The sequence below is a fragment of the Theropithecus gelada genome, chromosome 15 (genome assembly GCF_003255815.1).
Source record: "Theropithecus gelada isolate Dixy chromosome 15, Tgel_1.0, whole genome shotgun sequence".
NCBI classification, from domain to species: Eukaryota; Metazoa; Chordata; class Mammalia; order Primates; family Cercopithecidae; genus Theropithecus; species Theropithecus gelada.
The window spans coordinates 4,108,386-4,125,988 of record NC_037683.1 but is presented as its reverse complement, the minus strand read 5'-3'; the positions used below and the strand labels follow the sequence as shown (position 1 = coordinate 4,125,988).

At 53.9% G+C, this 17,603-nt stretch overlaps 1 protein-coding gene across 3 annotated transcripts in view; it reads left to right on the top strand.

The window, feature by feature from the left end:
• Positions 1 to 239: 239 nt before the first annotated feature.
• Positions 240 to 17,603, top strand: part of WDR5 (WD repeat domain 5) — a 25,950-nt gene continuing 8,586 nt past the window's right edge. Inside the window, exons 1-8 of one of the 3 annotated variants that reach the window (XM_025360162.1) lie at positions 240 to 711; positions 4,625 to 4,763; positions 5,486 to 5,594; positions 6,257 to 6,330; positions 6,691 to 6,780; positions 7,076 to 7,165; positions 7,382 to 7,465; positions 13,581 to 13,636. In XM_025360162.1, the coding sequence (XP_025215947.1) occupies positions 485 to 711; positions 4,625 to 4,763; positions 5,486 to 5,594; positions 6,257 to 6,330; positions 6,691 to 6,780; positions 7,076 to 7,165; positions 7,382 to 7,465; positions 13,581 to 13,636 (869 nt within the window). In that variant the 5' untranslated portion in view covers positions 240 to 484. Of the gene's footprint in view, positions 712 to 964; positions 1,070 to 4,624; positions 4,764 to 5,485; positions 5,595 to 6,256; positions 6,331 to 6,690; positions 6,781 to 7,075; positions 7,166 to 7,381; positions 7,466 to 13,580; positions 13,637 to 17,603 lie in introns of those variants that run through there. The other 2 variants (XM_025360164.1, XM_025360165.1) reach the window with 2 other exon arrangements.

The window sequence follows — 17,603 nt, the reverse complement described above, 5'->3', positions numbered from 1 at the left end:
GAATAAGGGGCTGTGTTATTCTACCCACTGGCCTAGCTGAGGGGATAGGGAGGCCGTGCCTACCTCCAAGGCTCTAAGAAGTGAAGCAGGCGAGAATGTGCAGTCGTCGAGTCCAGAGCACCGGGCCTCAGCTTCTCCTTAAGACCCTGAGTCCTCCTCTGGGGACCACTCTGTTGTACCTGGAGGAGAAAATGCCCGCCCAGGAGGGAAGGGTTGGCCCCCAGAGAGCCCGCTGCGAAGTGAGTTTGCGCACTGCGGAGCGGGCGCGGGCGACTCCAGCGCGGCTCTGCCAGTCCGCGGGGCTGGCGGGGAGCAAGTTCGTGCACCGCGGGCTCTACATGCAGAGGCGGGAAGCGCCCGCAGCCCGGCAGCCGGCCCCGCAGGAAGGCGCAGCCCTGGCTTCCGAACCCTGTGAACGAACGCGCAGGTTCCTGGTCTTCCAAATGGGCAGGAGTCGTCCTACCCGCCTGGGGTGGGAGGCCACATGGGGGCACTGCGCCCGGGAGCGGTCCCGGGTGCTTTCCAAATGCCCACTGCTGCTCTCATCCGTACCAGCGATGATCAAGAAATCGCCCGGGGAGGTGCCCCGGCCCGACTCGACTCCGGGGACAACGCCGGGCGACGCCTTCTGCGCAGGTCCCGGAGGGCCGCTTGTGTCTGTGTGCAGGGCGTGCTGTCTGTGGAAACGCGAGGGCACACTAGCACTTTCCTGTATGTATCATTATACTTCAATTTTCAGGAAGTACATTAGGAGGGCCTGCACCAGCCAAATTCGGGGATTAAAGTTTTTAAGCGGGAAGCACGCGCCCCGTGCTGTCCCTTTAAAGCGTTGGGCCGGCCCGAGGCATTCTGGCCGCTGCCGCTGCCCGTAGCGCTCCTCCGAGAGGCCGGCTTTGTGCGCTCGCCCCGCCCCCCGGACACCGCCCCCTCCCCTCGCGCACGCGCACTGCACCTCCGTCGCCTGGCGCCCGCCCGAGCTGCAGCCTCGTCGAGCTGAGTCCGCGCTCCCGCCCAGGCGGCGGCCGACGCGACGCCCCGAGCGCCCGGCCCCGCCGCCGCGGCCCAGCAGGTAAGCGGGTAGCCGCCCGGCCCGGGGAGCACGAGGCGGGCAGCGGGGCGGCGCCAGGAGCCGCCAAACCACCCCCGGCCGCCGCACGTGTTCCCAGCCGGGCCTCGGGCCAGGCCCAGCCCCGGGCGCTGCTCCAGCTGCAGTGGCCCCGCCCGGGACCCCCGCCCTGGCCCCTTGGTGGACGGCTGCGCGCGTAGGTCCCTCCACCCTGTCCGCCCCCACTCGCGCCCCCACCTCCGCTTCCCCGGCGGGCCGCTGACAAGGCCAGAGCGCCGGCACTGGGGCCTCTTTCCCGCAGGCGGCGTACCGGCCTCACATCGCCCCTCTTCCTCCTCTGCCCCTTCAAGGAAGGACCCCAGACCCACCAAGCCACTCAGTCCCTGGACGTGGTGCGCTTCCCCTTCTCGTAGAAACGCCCCCAGCCTGCTCCCGCCGCTCACCCCAACCCGAGGCAGCCAGGCTGCAGCTCGCTAGGTGGGGTCCTGGGGTGCGGGTCCTCGGTCCTGAACTGGGGGCCCACCGTGCCTCCTCGCGCGGGGCCGCAGACCTGTCCTGGCCGGTCTGCGAGAGCCATTTTGAGCGGTTACGTTCCGCGACCAAACTGAGGTCGGCCTGTTATTTATCGCTAACGACACTCCCTGCTGCCTCGCTTGCAAGTTTCCACTCACCCAGGTCCGCTTACCCATCTGCTCAAATGCTAGTTTAATCTGTGACCTGGGCAGGTGCTGTGCTAGCCGGTGGGGAAGACAGGTAAGCGAAGGACCCAGGCGGGAGCCTGTCCAGGATCTCAGAGAGGTAGAGCCGGGTTCCCACCTCTGTTGGGCTGGCCACCTGGCTGGTGTTGAAGATGCAGATTAATTCTTGTCTTTGCACACAGTGTGCTCCCCTGACTGCATGCCACAGGCAGATTCCTGGGCTCGACCTCAGGGACTGAGGGACTCAGGAATCAGCCTGTGGCATGCAGTCCAGTAGGCCATACTGAGATTTGGTTGCTGGGCTTCAGGTGGTCAGGCTTACCTGGATGAAAAGCAGTGGCTGCTAGATGGAGCCAGGCAGCAACTGGTCTAGAGGTCACCTCCTCATCACCGTGCCTGTAACCTTGGCCCCCCCCTTTCCTCAGTATCAAGTCTCCAACCTTCCTGTTCCCCCAAAATGATTGTTCCACAGAGACACCTGGTTGTTCATGAAAATGCCAAGCCCTGGCCCGGCGCGGTGGCTCACACCTGTAGTCCTAGCACTTTGGGAGGCTAAGGAGGGCGGATTGCCTGAGGTCAGGAGTTTGAGACCAGCCTGGGCAACATGGCGAAACCCCATCTTTACTAAAAATACAAAAAAGTAGCCGGGTGTAGTGGTCTGCGCCTGTAATTCCAGCTACACGGGAGGCTGAGGCACAGGAATTACTTGAACCTGGAAGGTGGAGGTTGTAGTGAGCCGAGATTGTGCCGCTGGACTCTTTGGACTCTGTCTTTAAAAAAAAAAAAAAGAAAAAAAGAAAATGCCAAGCCTAGATGCCACTACTGAGGTAGAAACTTGGCAGGTGTGTTGGGTCAAGAAATTGCATCTCTCCCCCTACCACCACCACCACCACGGAATTTTTCACTCTTTGGCCCAGGCTGGAGTGCAGTGGTGCGATCTTGGTTCACTGCTATCTCTGCTTTCCGGTTTCAAGCGATTCTCCTGCCTCAGCCTCCCCAAGTAGCTGGGATTACAGGGACTCGCCACCACACCGGCTAATTTTTGTGTTTTTAGTTGGGACGGGGTTTCTCCATGTTGGCCAGGCTGGTCTTGATCTCCTGGCCTCGGGATCTGCCCGCCTCCTGCCTTGGCCTCCCAAAGTGCTGAGATTACAGGCGTCACTCACCACGCCCCGCCACTGTATTCTTAAAAGTCAGGTTAAGGTTGTTTTGTTTGTTTCTTTTAAATGTTATTATTTTTTGAGCCCAAAGGGTTGGGCAGGTTGGGCTTGAGCTGGGAGGGGCTGGGCACCTTTTTTGTAAGACCGCCTACCTGTTGTTCCTCACCTGAGGGTGTTTCCAGTGTCTGCCCTCACCTAGGTGAGTTGATGCTGACGGGAGCTGCTCGGCCCTCTGAGCTGCCTGTTTCGCCTTCTGTTCCTCTGGTGTTTCACTTGGGTAGGGCATGGCCACACTTCACTCAGCTTTTGCCCCGGCCTCGCTGTCTCACGCTAGGACCTTTGCAGTGGACTTTGCAGCTTTTTGCTTGGATTTCCTTAGTTCCTCTCTTTCCTTGTATTTGTCCAGCCTGCCAAGGAAAAGGCAGCAGTTGGGTTAAACTGGCATGGCCAGGTTGCACTGATGACAAGCACCACGTAGCTGGCATTTACTGAGGACAGGTTTTGTACTGGCACTTCGTCCCCTGGGCAGTGCTACAGGGCCTGCCCCTCCTCTCCCCCACTCGTGTATAGTACTCGGCCCTAGATGCAGCGCGATCCGTCTTTGCGCAGGGAATCTTTGCTGCAGGTGAAATGGAGCGGTGGCCACACCTGTTCTCTGCAAAGTGGGTGTTGTAATTTCTCTGCCTTCCTCTTGGATGAAGACTTTGAGACGTGCTTTTTGATGCCTTCCATTTCGCGTTAGTGTTACAAGCAGCCTGTGCAAGATTTCAGTTGAAAGCTCCAAGCTAGAATTTCCAGTGTGTAAACTCATTAGATGGATGGTAGCGCTAGCTTCCAGGATTCCGATGGCCAGTGGTATTTGCAAGCGTGTCTCAGTGGCTTTCCCTTTTAATAACGCCGTCCCTCCTTTCTGAGTAACCTGTTGTGCTTTTATGAGACGTATTCAAGTAATGAATCTATTCCCGTGGTAGAGGAAACTAGCTGCTTACTGTACAGATTTGGGGTCATTTTCACTGTCAAGGTGAAACCCATTGAACTGCAGTCTTTTTTCGTTCCCCTGCAGTGTGAGTCTTGCTCGTAGAATATCGTTGGTGGACTTGCGGCTGCTTTTCCAGAAGGCAGGACGTGGAAGTTCCAGCAGGCAGAGCATGCACGCGCCTGTGCATGGAGGCACTGGAGCCCACCCATGAGGCGGAGACCACTGGGTGCCTGCGCCTGTGTTTTCAAACATGTCTGTGAACGTGATTGCATCACTTGGGGTGCATTTTAGGATTTGGATGTGCTGCCAAACTTCTACACTCTGAAGCTCAGTCTTCTGCCATTTGGCGTGTTAGCTTTCTGTCAGGAAACCCTTTGCCGTTCTTTTTTTAATGTGTCCAGGACTCTGAAGAAAATTGCATTTTGTTTGCACAAACTGCTGCATTCCTGCAGACTTCTGGATAACAAAATAAGAAGCGCCCTTGAGGGTGGGGTCTGTCATTATGATTACAAAAGGGTGAGCCCAGGGGTGTCAGCGGAGCAGCTGGAAAGTGTTAGCAAGGACTTAGGGTCATTAATAGGGTCCTCGATTTGGAATGGTTTGTTTGCTGCAGGGCTCCATATGGTACTCAAATGTTTTTCTTTTCATCCTTTTTCCTGGAAATCAATTTTTAAAAATATGGTTTGTTTCTTGGCTTCCTGTTCTGCATCTCCCTCAGCAGACTACCTCTGTCACCAGGTCCCTCCGTCCACGTTCCTTGTGCGGCCAGCGTCAGAGCCATGGCAACGGAGGAGAAGAAGCCTGAGACCGAGGCTGCCAGAGCACAGCCAACCCCTTCGTCATCCGCCACTCAGAGCAAGGTGCGTGCCCAGGGGCTCCTCGGGCGCCTTCCGGGGGCAAATACGCTTAGAGATTCTTGGAAACATTTCAAGCTCATAAGCCTTGTCTTCCCTACTCAGTTAAATGTCACTGCTAATTTTGATTTACTGACCACATACCTAGTGAATGCTTGTTACCTGCTGTGTCAGGGATCCCCAGTCTGTCACCTGGAGGAGGGAACAGATTCTCGGTCCTGATTGTGAGAGTCTCTAGGACCCAGAAAACATCTCTCCATAGTTGCCCCCACCCCGGCTGCGATCCTGAGGCACAGGCAGATCTGCAAGCCCTCCTGTAGACCTTTAGCAAAGGGAGCAGGGCCTCGGGTGTGTGGGGGGTGGGGGCGGTGGGACGCTGGACCAAGGCCGGAGCTGGTGGGGGCCTCCTGTGTTGTAGCAGGATCAGAGGTGGGCTTGAGGTGGGGTGATACGTTGAGGGGGCCTCAGATGTTTCTGGCTCGGCTGGTGCTGTTGGTACTGAGTTTGGGGACTACAGAAGAGGTCTTGTGGGGAAGCAGTGGGCTCAGATTCAGACGTGTTCCACTTGAAAGGTGACGTCCACATAGGGATTGGTGGAAGGCACTGGGCATGTGGATTTGGAGCTCTAAAGATCTGAGCTGAAATTAAATGGTGGAGTCACAATCCACACTGGTCACGAGTGGAACGCACAGTGGTGGTAACTTTTCGCTAACTGGTCTCTCCCGCAGCCTACGCCTGTGAAGCCAAACTATGCTCTAAAGTTCACCCTTGCTGGCCACACCAAAGCAGTGTCCTCTGTGAAATTCAGCCCGAATGGAGAGTGGCTGGCAAGTTCATGTACGTAGCACTGAGGTCCTTAGCTGCTGGGAAAGGCGGTCTGAGCTGCAGACAACAAACCGGCTGGGGGTGGCTGGCTTCCTCACCTGCCGCGGGGGGGCTGTAGCAGGTGGGCGTGTCTCCTCCTAGAACTGTGACCTTAGTGCCGGTTGAAATTGCCTGTGGGGGCCGGGTGTGGTGGCTCACACCTGTAATCTCAGCCCTTTGGGAGGCTGAGGCGGGTGGATCACAGGGTCAGGAGTAGCCTGGCCAATATGGTGAAACCCCATCTCTACTGAAAATACAAAAAAAAATTAACCAGGCATGGTGGCACATGCCTGTAGCCCCAGCTTTTGGGAGGCTGAGGCAGGAGAATCACTTGAACCCAGAACGTGGAGGTTGCGGTGAGCCGACATCATGCCACTCCACTCCAGCCTGGGTGACAGAGTGAGACTCCGTCTCAAAAAAACGAAAAAAGAAATAGAAGAAGTTGCCCGTGGGCCCTTGGAGGGAGGGGAAGGGGACTGGTCCTCTCGGGGATGTGGCCGTGCCGAATGGGTTCTGAGCCATGTGGTTCATGCTGATCATCTGGGGCTCGTGTGGGAAAAGCCCAGACTTTGGATTCTGGATGACTGGACAACTGTGTCCTGCTCTTAGCCTCAGATCCTTTTGTTTTCTTTCAGCCGCTGATAAACTCATTAAAATTTGGGGCGCGTATGATGGGAAATTTGAGAAAACCATATCTGGCCACAAGCTGGTAGGTTTCAGCCCTGTGCGGTAACGTTGACTGTTGAACAGGGTGGCTCCTAGTGATCAAGGGGTCAGGGCTGCTTCGAGAGCTGTGGGTTCAGGTTTAAATTTCCGCGTTGTTTTTTTAGAGTTATTTGCATCTTGAACTTTTAACGCAAATACATTTGACTTCCCACGGAGGAGTGTCTGTGAGGCTGGCAGAGCTGCGGAAAGCCTGCTGTTTTCCTCCAGGGCTATGTGTCTTTTGTAAGGTTAACGCTAGTGAGAAGATTTCCTGAGGGCAATGGGGATGTTTGGGATTTTGACCTTTTGCTAACCCGTCCTACTTTGTCCTGGCAAGTTACCGACCCTGTTTTTTCTCCCCAAGGGAATATCCGATGTAGCCTGGTCGTCAGATTCTAACCTTCTTGTTTCCGCCTCAGATGACAAAACCTTGAAGATATGGGACGTGAGCTCGGTAAGCAACACTCAGCGCTCCTCTCCAGGGGAGACCGGCAGCGGGGCACAGGGCGGGTGGTGGGGACTGGGTTGACTGCTCGGTAAGCAGCACTCAGTGCTCCTCTCCAGGGAAGACTGGCTGCAGGGGCACGGGGCGGGGGCAGGTGGGGGAGGTCGAGTTGACTTCGGGGAACAGCCAGTTGCTGGCGGGGCATCAGGCATGCTCTGAGCTGTCAGGCATTGATGAATGTGATCCGACACTTATGTTTGGGGAAATAAGCACTGGAATAATACTACTAATACTCTTGTTTTAGGGGAAGTGTTTGAAAACCCTGAAGGGACACAGTAATTATGTCTTTTGCTGTAACTTCAATCCCCAGTCCAACCTTATTGTCTCAGGATCCGTGAGTGTGGCCGGGTGTCTTCCCTGGGGGAGGTGGTGTTGGATGTTGGGAAGGCTGTTGAACTTGCTTGTAGCCACTGTGGAGAAGGCAGGTGGGGCCCGAGTCCTTTCTGTGCTGTTTATGGGGAGGATGGACTGGTGGCAGGTCTTGGGTTCCGGGGAAGTTTGCTCCTTCTCCTTCCTGTAGAATCACTGTCATTTCTTCTTTTGTGTTCAGTTTGATGAAAGTGTGAGGATATGGGATGTGAAAACAGGGAAGTGCCTCAAGACTTTGCCAGCTCACTCGGATCCAGTCTCGGCCGTAAGTCCTGCTGACACGGACGGGGTGGTGTCCGGCACTACGTGCCTCTGACGCTGGATGTGGCCAGCTGTCTCCCTGAGGGGCGTAAGCCTGGACGTTGCCTGTGCCTATCTGATTCCTGCTGTCATGCCACAGTCTAGAGCAATCAGGTTGGAGGCTGGGACCTGAGAGATGAGTCCTATGTGCAGTAGAGGGATGGCAAGGGGGTGGTGAGGTGTCAGTGGGGTGCCCTGTGGTAAGCACCAAGGGGCCTTCCGTGCAGGCTGGGTGGGGGGTGGGCAGTGGCCACAGGCGTTCAGAGGGTAGTGCACCCTGAACTGATGCATGGGACAGGAAGGGCGGCCAGGCTGAGAAGGGTGCTGGGAGTGGGAGTGTAGGTGAAGTGTGAGTTTTGAGTGGAGTTAGCTCTGGGCGGGGATGGCCCAGTCCTGGTGGGAACCGTTGGAAGCTGGAGCTCTCTGGAGAAGAGGCTTTGCACAGGAACACATCCTGCCATTTTGCTGTTGCTGTGCCACTGTGCAAAACAAATGACCGAGAGGCCGAGCACGGTGGCTCACGCCTGTAATCTCAGCACTTTAGGAGGCCAAGGTGGGTGGATCACTTGAGGTTAGAAGTTTGAGACCAGCCCGACCAACATGGTGAAACCCCGTCTCTACTAAAACTATGAAAATTAGCCGGGCGTGGTGGCGGGCGCCTGTAATCCCAGCTCCTGGGGAGACTGAGGCAGGAGACTCGCTTGAACCTGGGAGGCAGAGGTTGCAGTGAGCCGAGATCGTGCCACTGCACTCCAGGCTGGGCAACAAGAGCGAAACTCCGTCTAAAAAGAAGAAAACAAGAACAAATGGCCGAGAGTTAAAGTGTACGCAGTATCACAAACCGCTCCATTTCAGAGTGGCCAGAAGGTTCTTCTGTTAACAAAGTGCATGAGGCAGTTTCTCGGCCAAGCCTGCCCTTCGTTGAGAAGCGGAAGGAAAGGTGGATGCAGCGTTTGTGCCATGTTGCCCGCCAGTGTGGCTTTCACTTTCTGTCGTCTTGGTGGTGAATGGGTTTAAGCATTTTTACCCTTGCAAGGCTTTGCCCGAGTGAGATGGCAGGCGAAGCCCTGGTACGGACTGGACGGATAGTGTATCAGGCCAGGGTGGGGCTGTGGGGTCTGAGCCCCACACATAACTAGGCCACAAGGCCCTCGCAGGCCAAGTGTCACCGCTGCAGGGAGGCTGTTTGCTGTGGGGATGGCATCACATGGCCCTGTGCTTGTGGCTGTGTGCTCGCGGGCCCAGCCCCTTGGTGCCAGTCCCCTGCCCTCCAGGGCACCTTGGGTCACAGCAGAGCTTTCAGACTGGGCTGACAAATGAACACTTGTGATGTAACCTGAGAAAGGGGTTCGCTGGTGGCCTTTGAGTTGGAAGAAAGAATTCTGTGAGCATCCTAGAGGCCAAAGATAGTGCAGGTGGGACTCGCAGGTGATAGGCAGGATTTTAAAAGTCTTTTTCCTACAAAAGTAACGTTTGCTCATAAAAAAAAAAAAAAAAAAACAGGTTGGGTGCCATGGCTCCCACCTGTAATTCTAGCATTTTGGGTGGCTGAGGCAGGAGGATCCCATGAAACCAGGAGTTTGAGACCAGCCTGGACAACAGAGTGAGACCCTGTCTCTATACAAAAAGCGAAAAATTAGCCAGACGTGGTGGTGTGTACGTGTGTGGTCCCAGCTACTTGGGAGGACAGGGTGGGAGGATTGCTTGGGCTCAGGAGTTTGAGGCTCTGGTGAGCAAGATGGTACCACTGCACTCCAGCCTGGGTGACAGAGTGGGACCCCATGTCTTTAAAAAAAAAAAAAAAAACTACAAAGGTGAGCAAATGTAGGAAGTAGAAAATGAATTCCCTGAGTCACCCCTGGGGTCAGCTGCCGGGAGGTGGAGTCGGTCCCTCTGTGGTCTTCTACTTTGCTGTTTTAGGTGTGTCTTTTCCAGCGTAGCTCACTGCTGTCCTTTAAATAACTGGCACTGCACCACAGCTGCTGCTCTGTAGCTGTCTCCACTGCAGAGAGGTTTGTGGGGGCCTTTTTTTTTTTTTTTTTTTGAGATGGAGTCTCACTCTGTTTCCCAGGCTGGAGTGCAGTGGTGCGATCTTGGCTCACCGCAACCTCTGCCTCCTGGGTTCAAGCGATTCTCCTGCCTCAGCCTCCCGAATAGCTGGGATTACAGGTGCCCACTACCACGACTGACTAATTTTTGTATTTTTAGAAGAGACAGGGTTTCACCATGTTGGCGAGGCTGGTCTCGATCTCCTGACCTCAAGTGATCCACCCGCCTGGTCCTCTCAAAGTGCTGGGATTATAGGCGGGAGCCACCATAGGCCGCCTTTGATGTCCACGCACATCTATACCCTTGGACTGCTGGTGTGGGCCTGCTGTGTGAGCGGGGACTGTGCCAGTCCTCTCAGTGGGTGCTTATGTGTAATTCTCACTTGAACAAAAAGGAGTGCAGCCAACATCCTGTTTGCATCTGTGGCAGTTTGTGCAGGATGACTTTGGAGGGGAAATGCAGTAGTCAGGATATGTGTTTAGCTTTTTGATAGGTACATTTTGGAGCTTTAGAGACTTTGAGGCACGTGGCCCCCTGCTTACTGCTTCCCATCCCTGTCCCATCTCTGGCCAGGGTTTGCCCTCTCTGGCCAGGGCTCCTCGGCTGAGGGCCGCTGCTGACCGCCGTCAGCCACAGCCCTCGTGCCCTCGTTGCACCTGGGACCTGTGTTTTTCCTGCCCTGGAGCTTTTGCTACTGCTTGTCTGCCCAGGTGGACTCCACAGAGCACTGGAGTGCTCCTTGGCTAGGGGCCTTGCCATCCCCTGCTGGGTTCTGGCTGATTGCCTTATCTGTTTCCTTTTTGTTTTAATATTTACTTATTTATTTATTTATTTATTAAGACAGAGTCTCGCTCTGTTGCCCAGGCTGGAGTGCAGTGGCGTGATCTTGGCTCCACCTTCCGGGTTCACGCCTTTCTCCTGCCTCAGCCTCCCGAGTAGCTGGGACTACAGGCGCCCCCCACCACGCCTGGCTAATTTTTTTTGTAGTTTTAGTAGAAACAGGGTGTCATCGTGTTAGCTGGGATGGTCTTGGTCTCCTGACCTCGTGATCAGCCCGCCTCGGCCTCCCAAAGTGCTGAGTCCTTTTTTTTTTTTTCTTTTTGGGCACGGGGTCTCACTCTGTTGCCCAGGCTGGAGTGAGTGCAGTGGTGTAATCTTGGCTCACTGCATCCTCCACCTCCTGGGTTCAAGTGATTCTCCTGCCTCAGCTCCCCTGAGTAGCTGGTACTACAGGTTCATGCCATTACGCCTGGTTAAGTTTTGTATTTTTTTGTAGAGCCAGAGTTTCACCATGTTGGCCAGGCTGGTCTCGAACTCCTGGCCTCAAGAGTTCCGCCCACCTCAATTTCCCAAAGTGCTGGAATTACAGGCGTGAGCCACTGTGTCCGGCCTCTCTTATCTACTTCCTAGCACTGAACTCTCCTGGCAGCCTTCTGCTAGAATGCAGGGGATGGGCTGTATTGCCCCTTGCACCTGAATGTGGATGGAATGGCAGAGCTGGGCCATGTTTGCCAGTGGGTAGTATTGGAATGTGGTTAAGAAGCTGAACAAGGCCGGGCGCGGTGGCTCAAGCCTGTAATCCCAGCACTTTGGGAGGCCGAGACGGGCGGATCACGAGGTCAGGAGATCGAGACCATCCTGGCTAACACGGTGAAACCCCGTCTCTACTAAAAATACAAAAAAACTAGCCGGGCGAGGTGGCGGGCGCCTGTAGTCCCAGCTCCTCGGGAGGCTGAGGCAGGAGAATGGCATAAACCTGGGAGACAGAGCTTGCAGTGAGCTGAGATCCGGCCACTGTACTCCAGCCCGGGTGACAGAGCGAGACTCCTTCCCAAAAAAAAAAAAAAAAAAAAAAAGCTGAACAAAGCAAAGCATGGAGTTGGCCTTGTGAGTTTTGGGGACTTGTTTTGTCTTATTACCATCCATCGTAATAGTCTCAAGAGAAGACTTTTTTTGCACATTAAAGGCAGGGACGAATGTGGTTAGATGGATCCCTGTGAGTTAGAAAAGTACTTTGAGAGTCTGCCGGCCAGATGGTTACAGTTAGGCACCTGGCACTGTGAGAGCACCCTGTCAGAGCGGAAACAGGTACTCACCCCTCTGGGTCTGCTGGAGAACATCGAGGGCCGCAGCACCCAGCATGCCCAGCATGGAGGCTGCCAGCCGCATGATGGCCCAGAGCTCAGGCCTGTGTGAGGTACCTGCAGATTTCAGAGACCTGGCACAAAAAAAAGTGTCTTGTAATAACTTTGTGTTGATTGCGTTGAAATAATATTTTAGATACATTGGGTTACACGTTATCAAAGTAATTTCACTTGTCTTTTTTTTTTTTTTTTTTTTTTTTTTGAGACGGAGTCTCGCTCTGTCGCCCAGGCTGGAGTGCAGTGGCCAGATCTCAGCTCACTGCAAGCTCCGCCTCCCAGGTTTATGCCATTCTCCTGCCTCAGCCTCCCGAGTAGCTGGGACTACAGGTGCCCGCCACCTCGCCTGGTTAGATTATTTTTGTATTTTTTTTAGTAGAGACGGGGTTTCACCGTGTTAGCCAGGATGGTCTCGATCTCCTGACCTCGTTATCGGCCCGTCTCGGCCTCCCAAAGTGCTGGGATTACAGGCTTGAGCCACTGCACCCGGCCCACTTGTCTTTTAAGCTTTTCTAATGTAGCTTCTAGAACAATTACAATGACACATGTGGCTGGTAGGCTCTCGCAGAGTCTGGCCTAGTGCTTCTCCGGGCGTGCAGCAGTAGGCAGCATGCCCCGGGGACCTGTTCGAAATTTACGTTCTTGGACTCTCCCACCTGGACTGGTCAAATCCGAAGCCCTGGGGATGGGGCCTTGCAGTCTGCCGTAGCAACTCACAGGTGCCTTTGATACGTGTGGATTTGCCTCTGGGGACACATGGCAATGTCTGGAGACGTTTTTGGTTGTCACAACTATAGGCATCTAGGGAGCAAAAGAAAAGGTTGCCACTGCACAGAGGCAGCACCACCCCTTCCCCCCCAGAAGAGTCTGGTCTAAAATGTCAATAGTGCCAAGGCCGGGAAACTCCAGTCTGGACAGTAGAAGCAGACAACCTCAGTCCCATACCCAAATCATTAAACCATGGCTTCCTTGTGTGACTTGACTTCACCCAGGAAATGTATCAGCACCGATAGCCTGAGACAATACAGTTTCCAAAGGTGCTGTTTGCTTGTAGAAGGCTTATCCTTGGCTGGGTGCAGTGGCTCATGCCTGTACTCCTAGCACTTTAGAAGACCAAGGTGGGAGGATCATTTGAGCTCAGGAGTTCAAGACCAGTCTGGGCAAGATAGGGAGACCCTGTTTCTCTTATTAAGAAAAGAAAAAAAGGGCCGGGCGCGGTGGCTCACGGCTGTAATCCCAGCACATTGGGAGGCTGAGGCGGGTGGATCACGAGGACAGGAGATCGAGACCATCCTGGCTAACACGGTGAAACCCCGTCTTTACTAAAAATGCAAAAAATTAGCCGAGCGTGGCGGCGGGCGCCTGTAGTCCCAGCTACTTGGGAGGCTAAGGCAGGAGAATGGCGTGAACCCGGGAGGCAGAGCTTGTAGTGAGCCGAGATCGCGCCACTGCACTCCAGCCTGGGTGACTGAGCGAGACTCCGTATAAAAAAAAAAAGAAGAAAAGAAAAAAAAAAGAGGTGGGCGCGGTGGCTCACGCCTGTAATCCCACTTGAGGTCAAGAGTTCAAGACCAGGCTGGCCAACATGATAAAACCCCGTCTCTACTAAAAAAAATACAAAAATTAGCTGGGTGTGGTGGCGTGTGCCTGTAATCCCAGCTACTCAGGAGGCTGAGGCATGGGAATCACTTGAACCCGGGAGGCGGAGGTTGCAGTGAGCTGAGATCGTGCTCCAGCCTGGGTGACAGAGGGAGACTCTTTCTGAAAACAAACAAAAAAAGATACCTCAATTTTTGTTTTTGTTTTTTTTTCTCGCGATCAGGTAAGAAGCAGTTGTGTCCATGACTTGAAAGTAAGTTTTTGTCTCTTCTCCCTCTCCTTAATTCTTAGGTTCATTTTAATCGTGATGGATCCTTGATAGTTTCAAGTAGCTATGATGGTCTCTGGTAAGTGAAAATATTTTACTTCATTAAGCAATGAGTACTTTACTAAGGGCCAGCCCTTGCACCGTTCCTGCATCTGGGGGTACAGCAGTGACGACAGACCCAAGTCCTTAACTTCCGAAGCTTCTCTGCTGGCCACGCCGCAGACGTGTTCACAGATACGCAGTGCAGTTTCGGGGTTGGCAGCACAGGTGGCGAGGCGGCGTGCCTGGGAAGATGTCCTTGCTGTTAGGGTGGGTCAGGGAGGGCCTCCTCCATCAGACTTCAGCTCCGTGTAGATGCTGACGTGTGCTGTTCACACACTCGTGGAAAATGGGTGTTTGGACCCCTTGAGGTGAAAGCTGTGCTGCTTTGGGGGGATGTTGAGTGTGCCACCATGCCCGTGAGGACGTGTCACCATGCCGGGCAGGCGAGCCTGAGCAGATGGCAGTGTGGAGAAGGGCAGGAGGAAGAGTGACGGTCTCCTGCGGAAAGCCCACCTAGGTCTCAGCAGACGTTTGTAGTGCTGGGACTTGGTAATCTGTGTCCAGCACTCCTCGGGAGACACAAGGGCAGTGGAGAAGTAGAGTTAACTCAGCGAAATGCCTGATGGGAGCGAGTGCGGGGAGTGGAGTGTTTGGGTTGTGTTTTGGGCTTGGGGCGGACAGCATCATAACTTGTTCAGATTGGTCACTAGGGAGGAGGAGGGGGACAGGGGCAACCACCGGCGGAATTGAAGATCTTACTAGGACTTCCTGCAGGGAGCCCTCAGGTGGACACGCACACTTGAAATCTGTTTCTTGGTCTGACTCCCCAGTGACTGTTGGCATGGGGATCCCCGGGGGTCACAGTCTGTAGTCGCCAGGCATGACCCCCCGTTGATTTTGAGTAGACGGGTGTGGTGGGAGAGGGTCGTAGTCGAGTTGCACCCGACCACCGGCCCGGCCTCCCATGGGGTCTGCAGCACACACTTCCGGGCCATCGCCTCGCGAGGTTCAAGATGCAGTTGCAGCACTGTGATGGCATTTGGGGCTGAGGTCACTGGAATGTGCTGTGGCAAAAATTAGGTCATCTGGAGCCCAACATTGGCCAGTAGTGTCCACGGTTAAAGCCATTGTTTACACTTGACCATTGACCAGCTTATAAAGGATAAAATTCAGGAACAGCCAGAGGGAAGGGGTGCACAGGGTGAGCTGTGGGGGAGCGTGGAGCTGCCAGGGCCTCTGGTGCCACCATCCCGGCACCTCTGTGTGTGTGTCACCAACAGAAGTGAGCACGGGACAGTCTCAGAATTACTCATGGACCCGGCTCTAAGAACTTTCTAAAGAAATCAGAAAAAGTACACCAAGGAAATGAGGGAAATAGAAAACAAATGAGACCATTGATGATATAAGGTGTGTTCTCCGATGAGGCTGGTAATGAAAACCTTTTAAGCCCCGTAATGGGAAAAGCAAAATAAGCAAGATTTTAACTAGGAAGTGGGTGGAAGCACTGCAGGGGGAGGAAGCGGTAGTCAGAAGACTCTCATCCAGGCTGAGCGGTGCCTCGGCTCCAGCAGCGAGCTCGGCTACAGCTCCTAAAGGGGCCCCGGGCATGGCACCTCGAGGGACCAGTCACCGCTGAAGAGACTGGAAAAGGGGATCGAAGGCCTAAAGAGAACATCATTCCCTGTGACTTTATACCTGAATCCAGTTAAATAGCAGACAGACCACAGACGGGAGGGAGCTGAGCTCCCTGGTTCATTTTCTTGGATTTAGCATGACCTTGCTACCTGAGCCTTGATTGCTGGTCCCAGAGGAAAACCACAGAGGGCAACTCACTGGTGAATGTTGATGCCAGGATTCCAGAGGAAGTAGCAGCCTCCTGAGCCTACCATGCACAGAAAGGAATTCCCACAGCCAAGTAATGCAACATTCATTATTGAATAATGATTATCACGTAAACATCAGGACAAGTAATTCAACATTCGTTGTCGGATAATGAAAGGATTATCACGTAAACATCAGGAAACCTATGATCTAATTCTGCCGACAGATTAAAGGCATTAAATGTCCCTGTGATTAATCAGTAGAGGTCAGAAAGGCGCCTGATTGATAATACCCAGCAACCAACCCTTCGGCGAGATGGAGCAGTATTGTTGACTACTTACTGGTAACTAATAATTTTCACGTGTGGTGACATGCTAAAACCATTTCTGTGAAAATCCGAAGTGGGATAGGTGTGAATGTTTCCCGTGTTACTCAGTACTGTTAGGAGTTTCTAGTTAGTGTAAGAAAATGAAAAAATAGTCCTATGAAAGTTGAAGAGAGATATACATCTTTGTAGATATGTTTGCGTGTTTTCAAATATTTAAATGCCACCAACACTGCTTTTCAAATACCCATTTAACCCTGTGACGTGGGTACTGTCAGCCTTGCTTTTCAGCCAGGGACACGTACCACGGTCTCTCAGTTGGTCAGCGCAGGACCCAGACCCCGTGTCAGCTCTGGAGTCTGGGCCTGGAACCCCCAGCCCGGCTGGCTGTGTGGTGTGATCTCGCGTTTAGTGCCATCAGCGCTTGAAAATTGACTGTTTTTCTCTCTACTAGGAATTGCCAGCTAGAAGAAGGGAAAAATGTTTCCATTTTAACTGTGACAAAAATGCTAAGATGTTTAGGAATGTGGCTAGCAAGAAGGAGCAGGACCTATGCAGGAAATGAGAAACGGAACTGAAAGGACACACGGGGGTCAGGTCTTGAGGGTTAGGAGATGAGGCGGCTCCGGAGAGGCCCTGCTGCAGTGATTGCGGAGCTAGAGGACGTGAATTTAAGATCCATGGGGCAGCAGGATGGAGCTGTTGCTGAGAGAATTGAGAAGATGCACAGCTGGGAGGAGAGTTGCTGTTTCTGGGTTTTAAAACCCTGGGTGAAGTGACTGAGGTCCAGTGTGGTCTCGTCCCTGGATTATTGAAGTGTGGGCAGAACAGGAGATGGGTGTGCAGAGCAGAGAGCTCCCGGGGCTTTCCCAGAGGCGGCTTCTCCATGGTGAGAGATGGGAGGGGCCGTGCATGGCTGCCATGGGGGTCTCATGCTTGGGAATGGCTTGTCCACGTCTGCCCTGAGCCTGTGCTCCGCTGCTGGCATCTGTGCAGTAGAATTGTGGGTGCTAACACAGTGGGCTCTGCTTACAGAATGCGTCTGTATTGGTGGAAATCACCGAAACCCCGAAATTGGAATAATGTAAATGCCTGGCTCGTCCCTTCTGGAAATAGTCCAGAAGACTGCTTACGATACTCTTACATTTTTGTTTTGAAAGAAGCCCTCTCATTCCTTGCATGTGTTTGCGTGAGCGTGGGCAGACGCCTGCGAGAAGCACTGGGCTGCCGCTGTCCCTCTCCTTGGCCAGGGAGAGTGGAGAGAGCAACAGGCTTCCCCCTCTGTGTTGGGGTAAACCACAGCTTGTGTAGGAGAGATCCAGGGGTACCCCACACGTGGTCTGCACATGTGTAGCGTGTGTGGACTGTTGATGTTTGTATGGACAGTGTTTAGTCTTTGTCCCTAGAATACAAGAGAATGATTATTAAACGGGTGAAGCATAACTTTTAAAAAAAGGATAGGGAAGGCTGAGTGGGGTGGCTCACGCCTGTAATCCCAGCACTTTGGGAGGCCGAGGCGGGCAGATCACGAGGTCAGGAGATCGAGACCATCCTGGCTGACATGGTGACGCCCTATCTCTATTAAGAATACAAAAAAAGGCCGGGCGCGGTGGCTCAAGCCTGTAATCCCAGCACTTTGGGAGGCCGAGACGGGCGGATCACGAGGTCAGGAGATCGAGACCATCCTGGCTAACACGGTGAAACCCCGTCTCTACTAAAAAATACAAAAAACTAGCCGGGCGAGGTGGCGGGCGCCTGTAGTCCCAGCTACTCGGGAGGCTGAGGCAGGAGAATGGCGGGAACCCGGGAGGCGGAACTTGCAGTGAGCTGAGATCCGGCCACAGCACTCCAGCCTGGG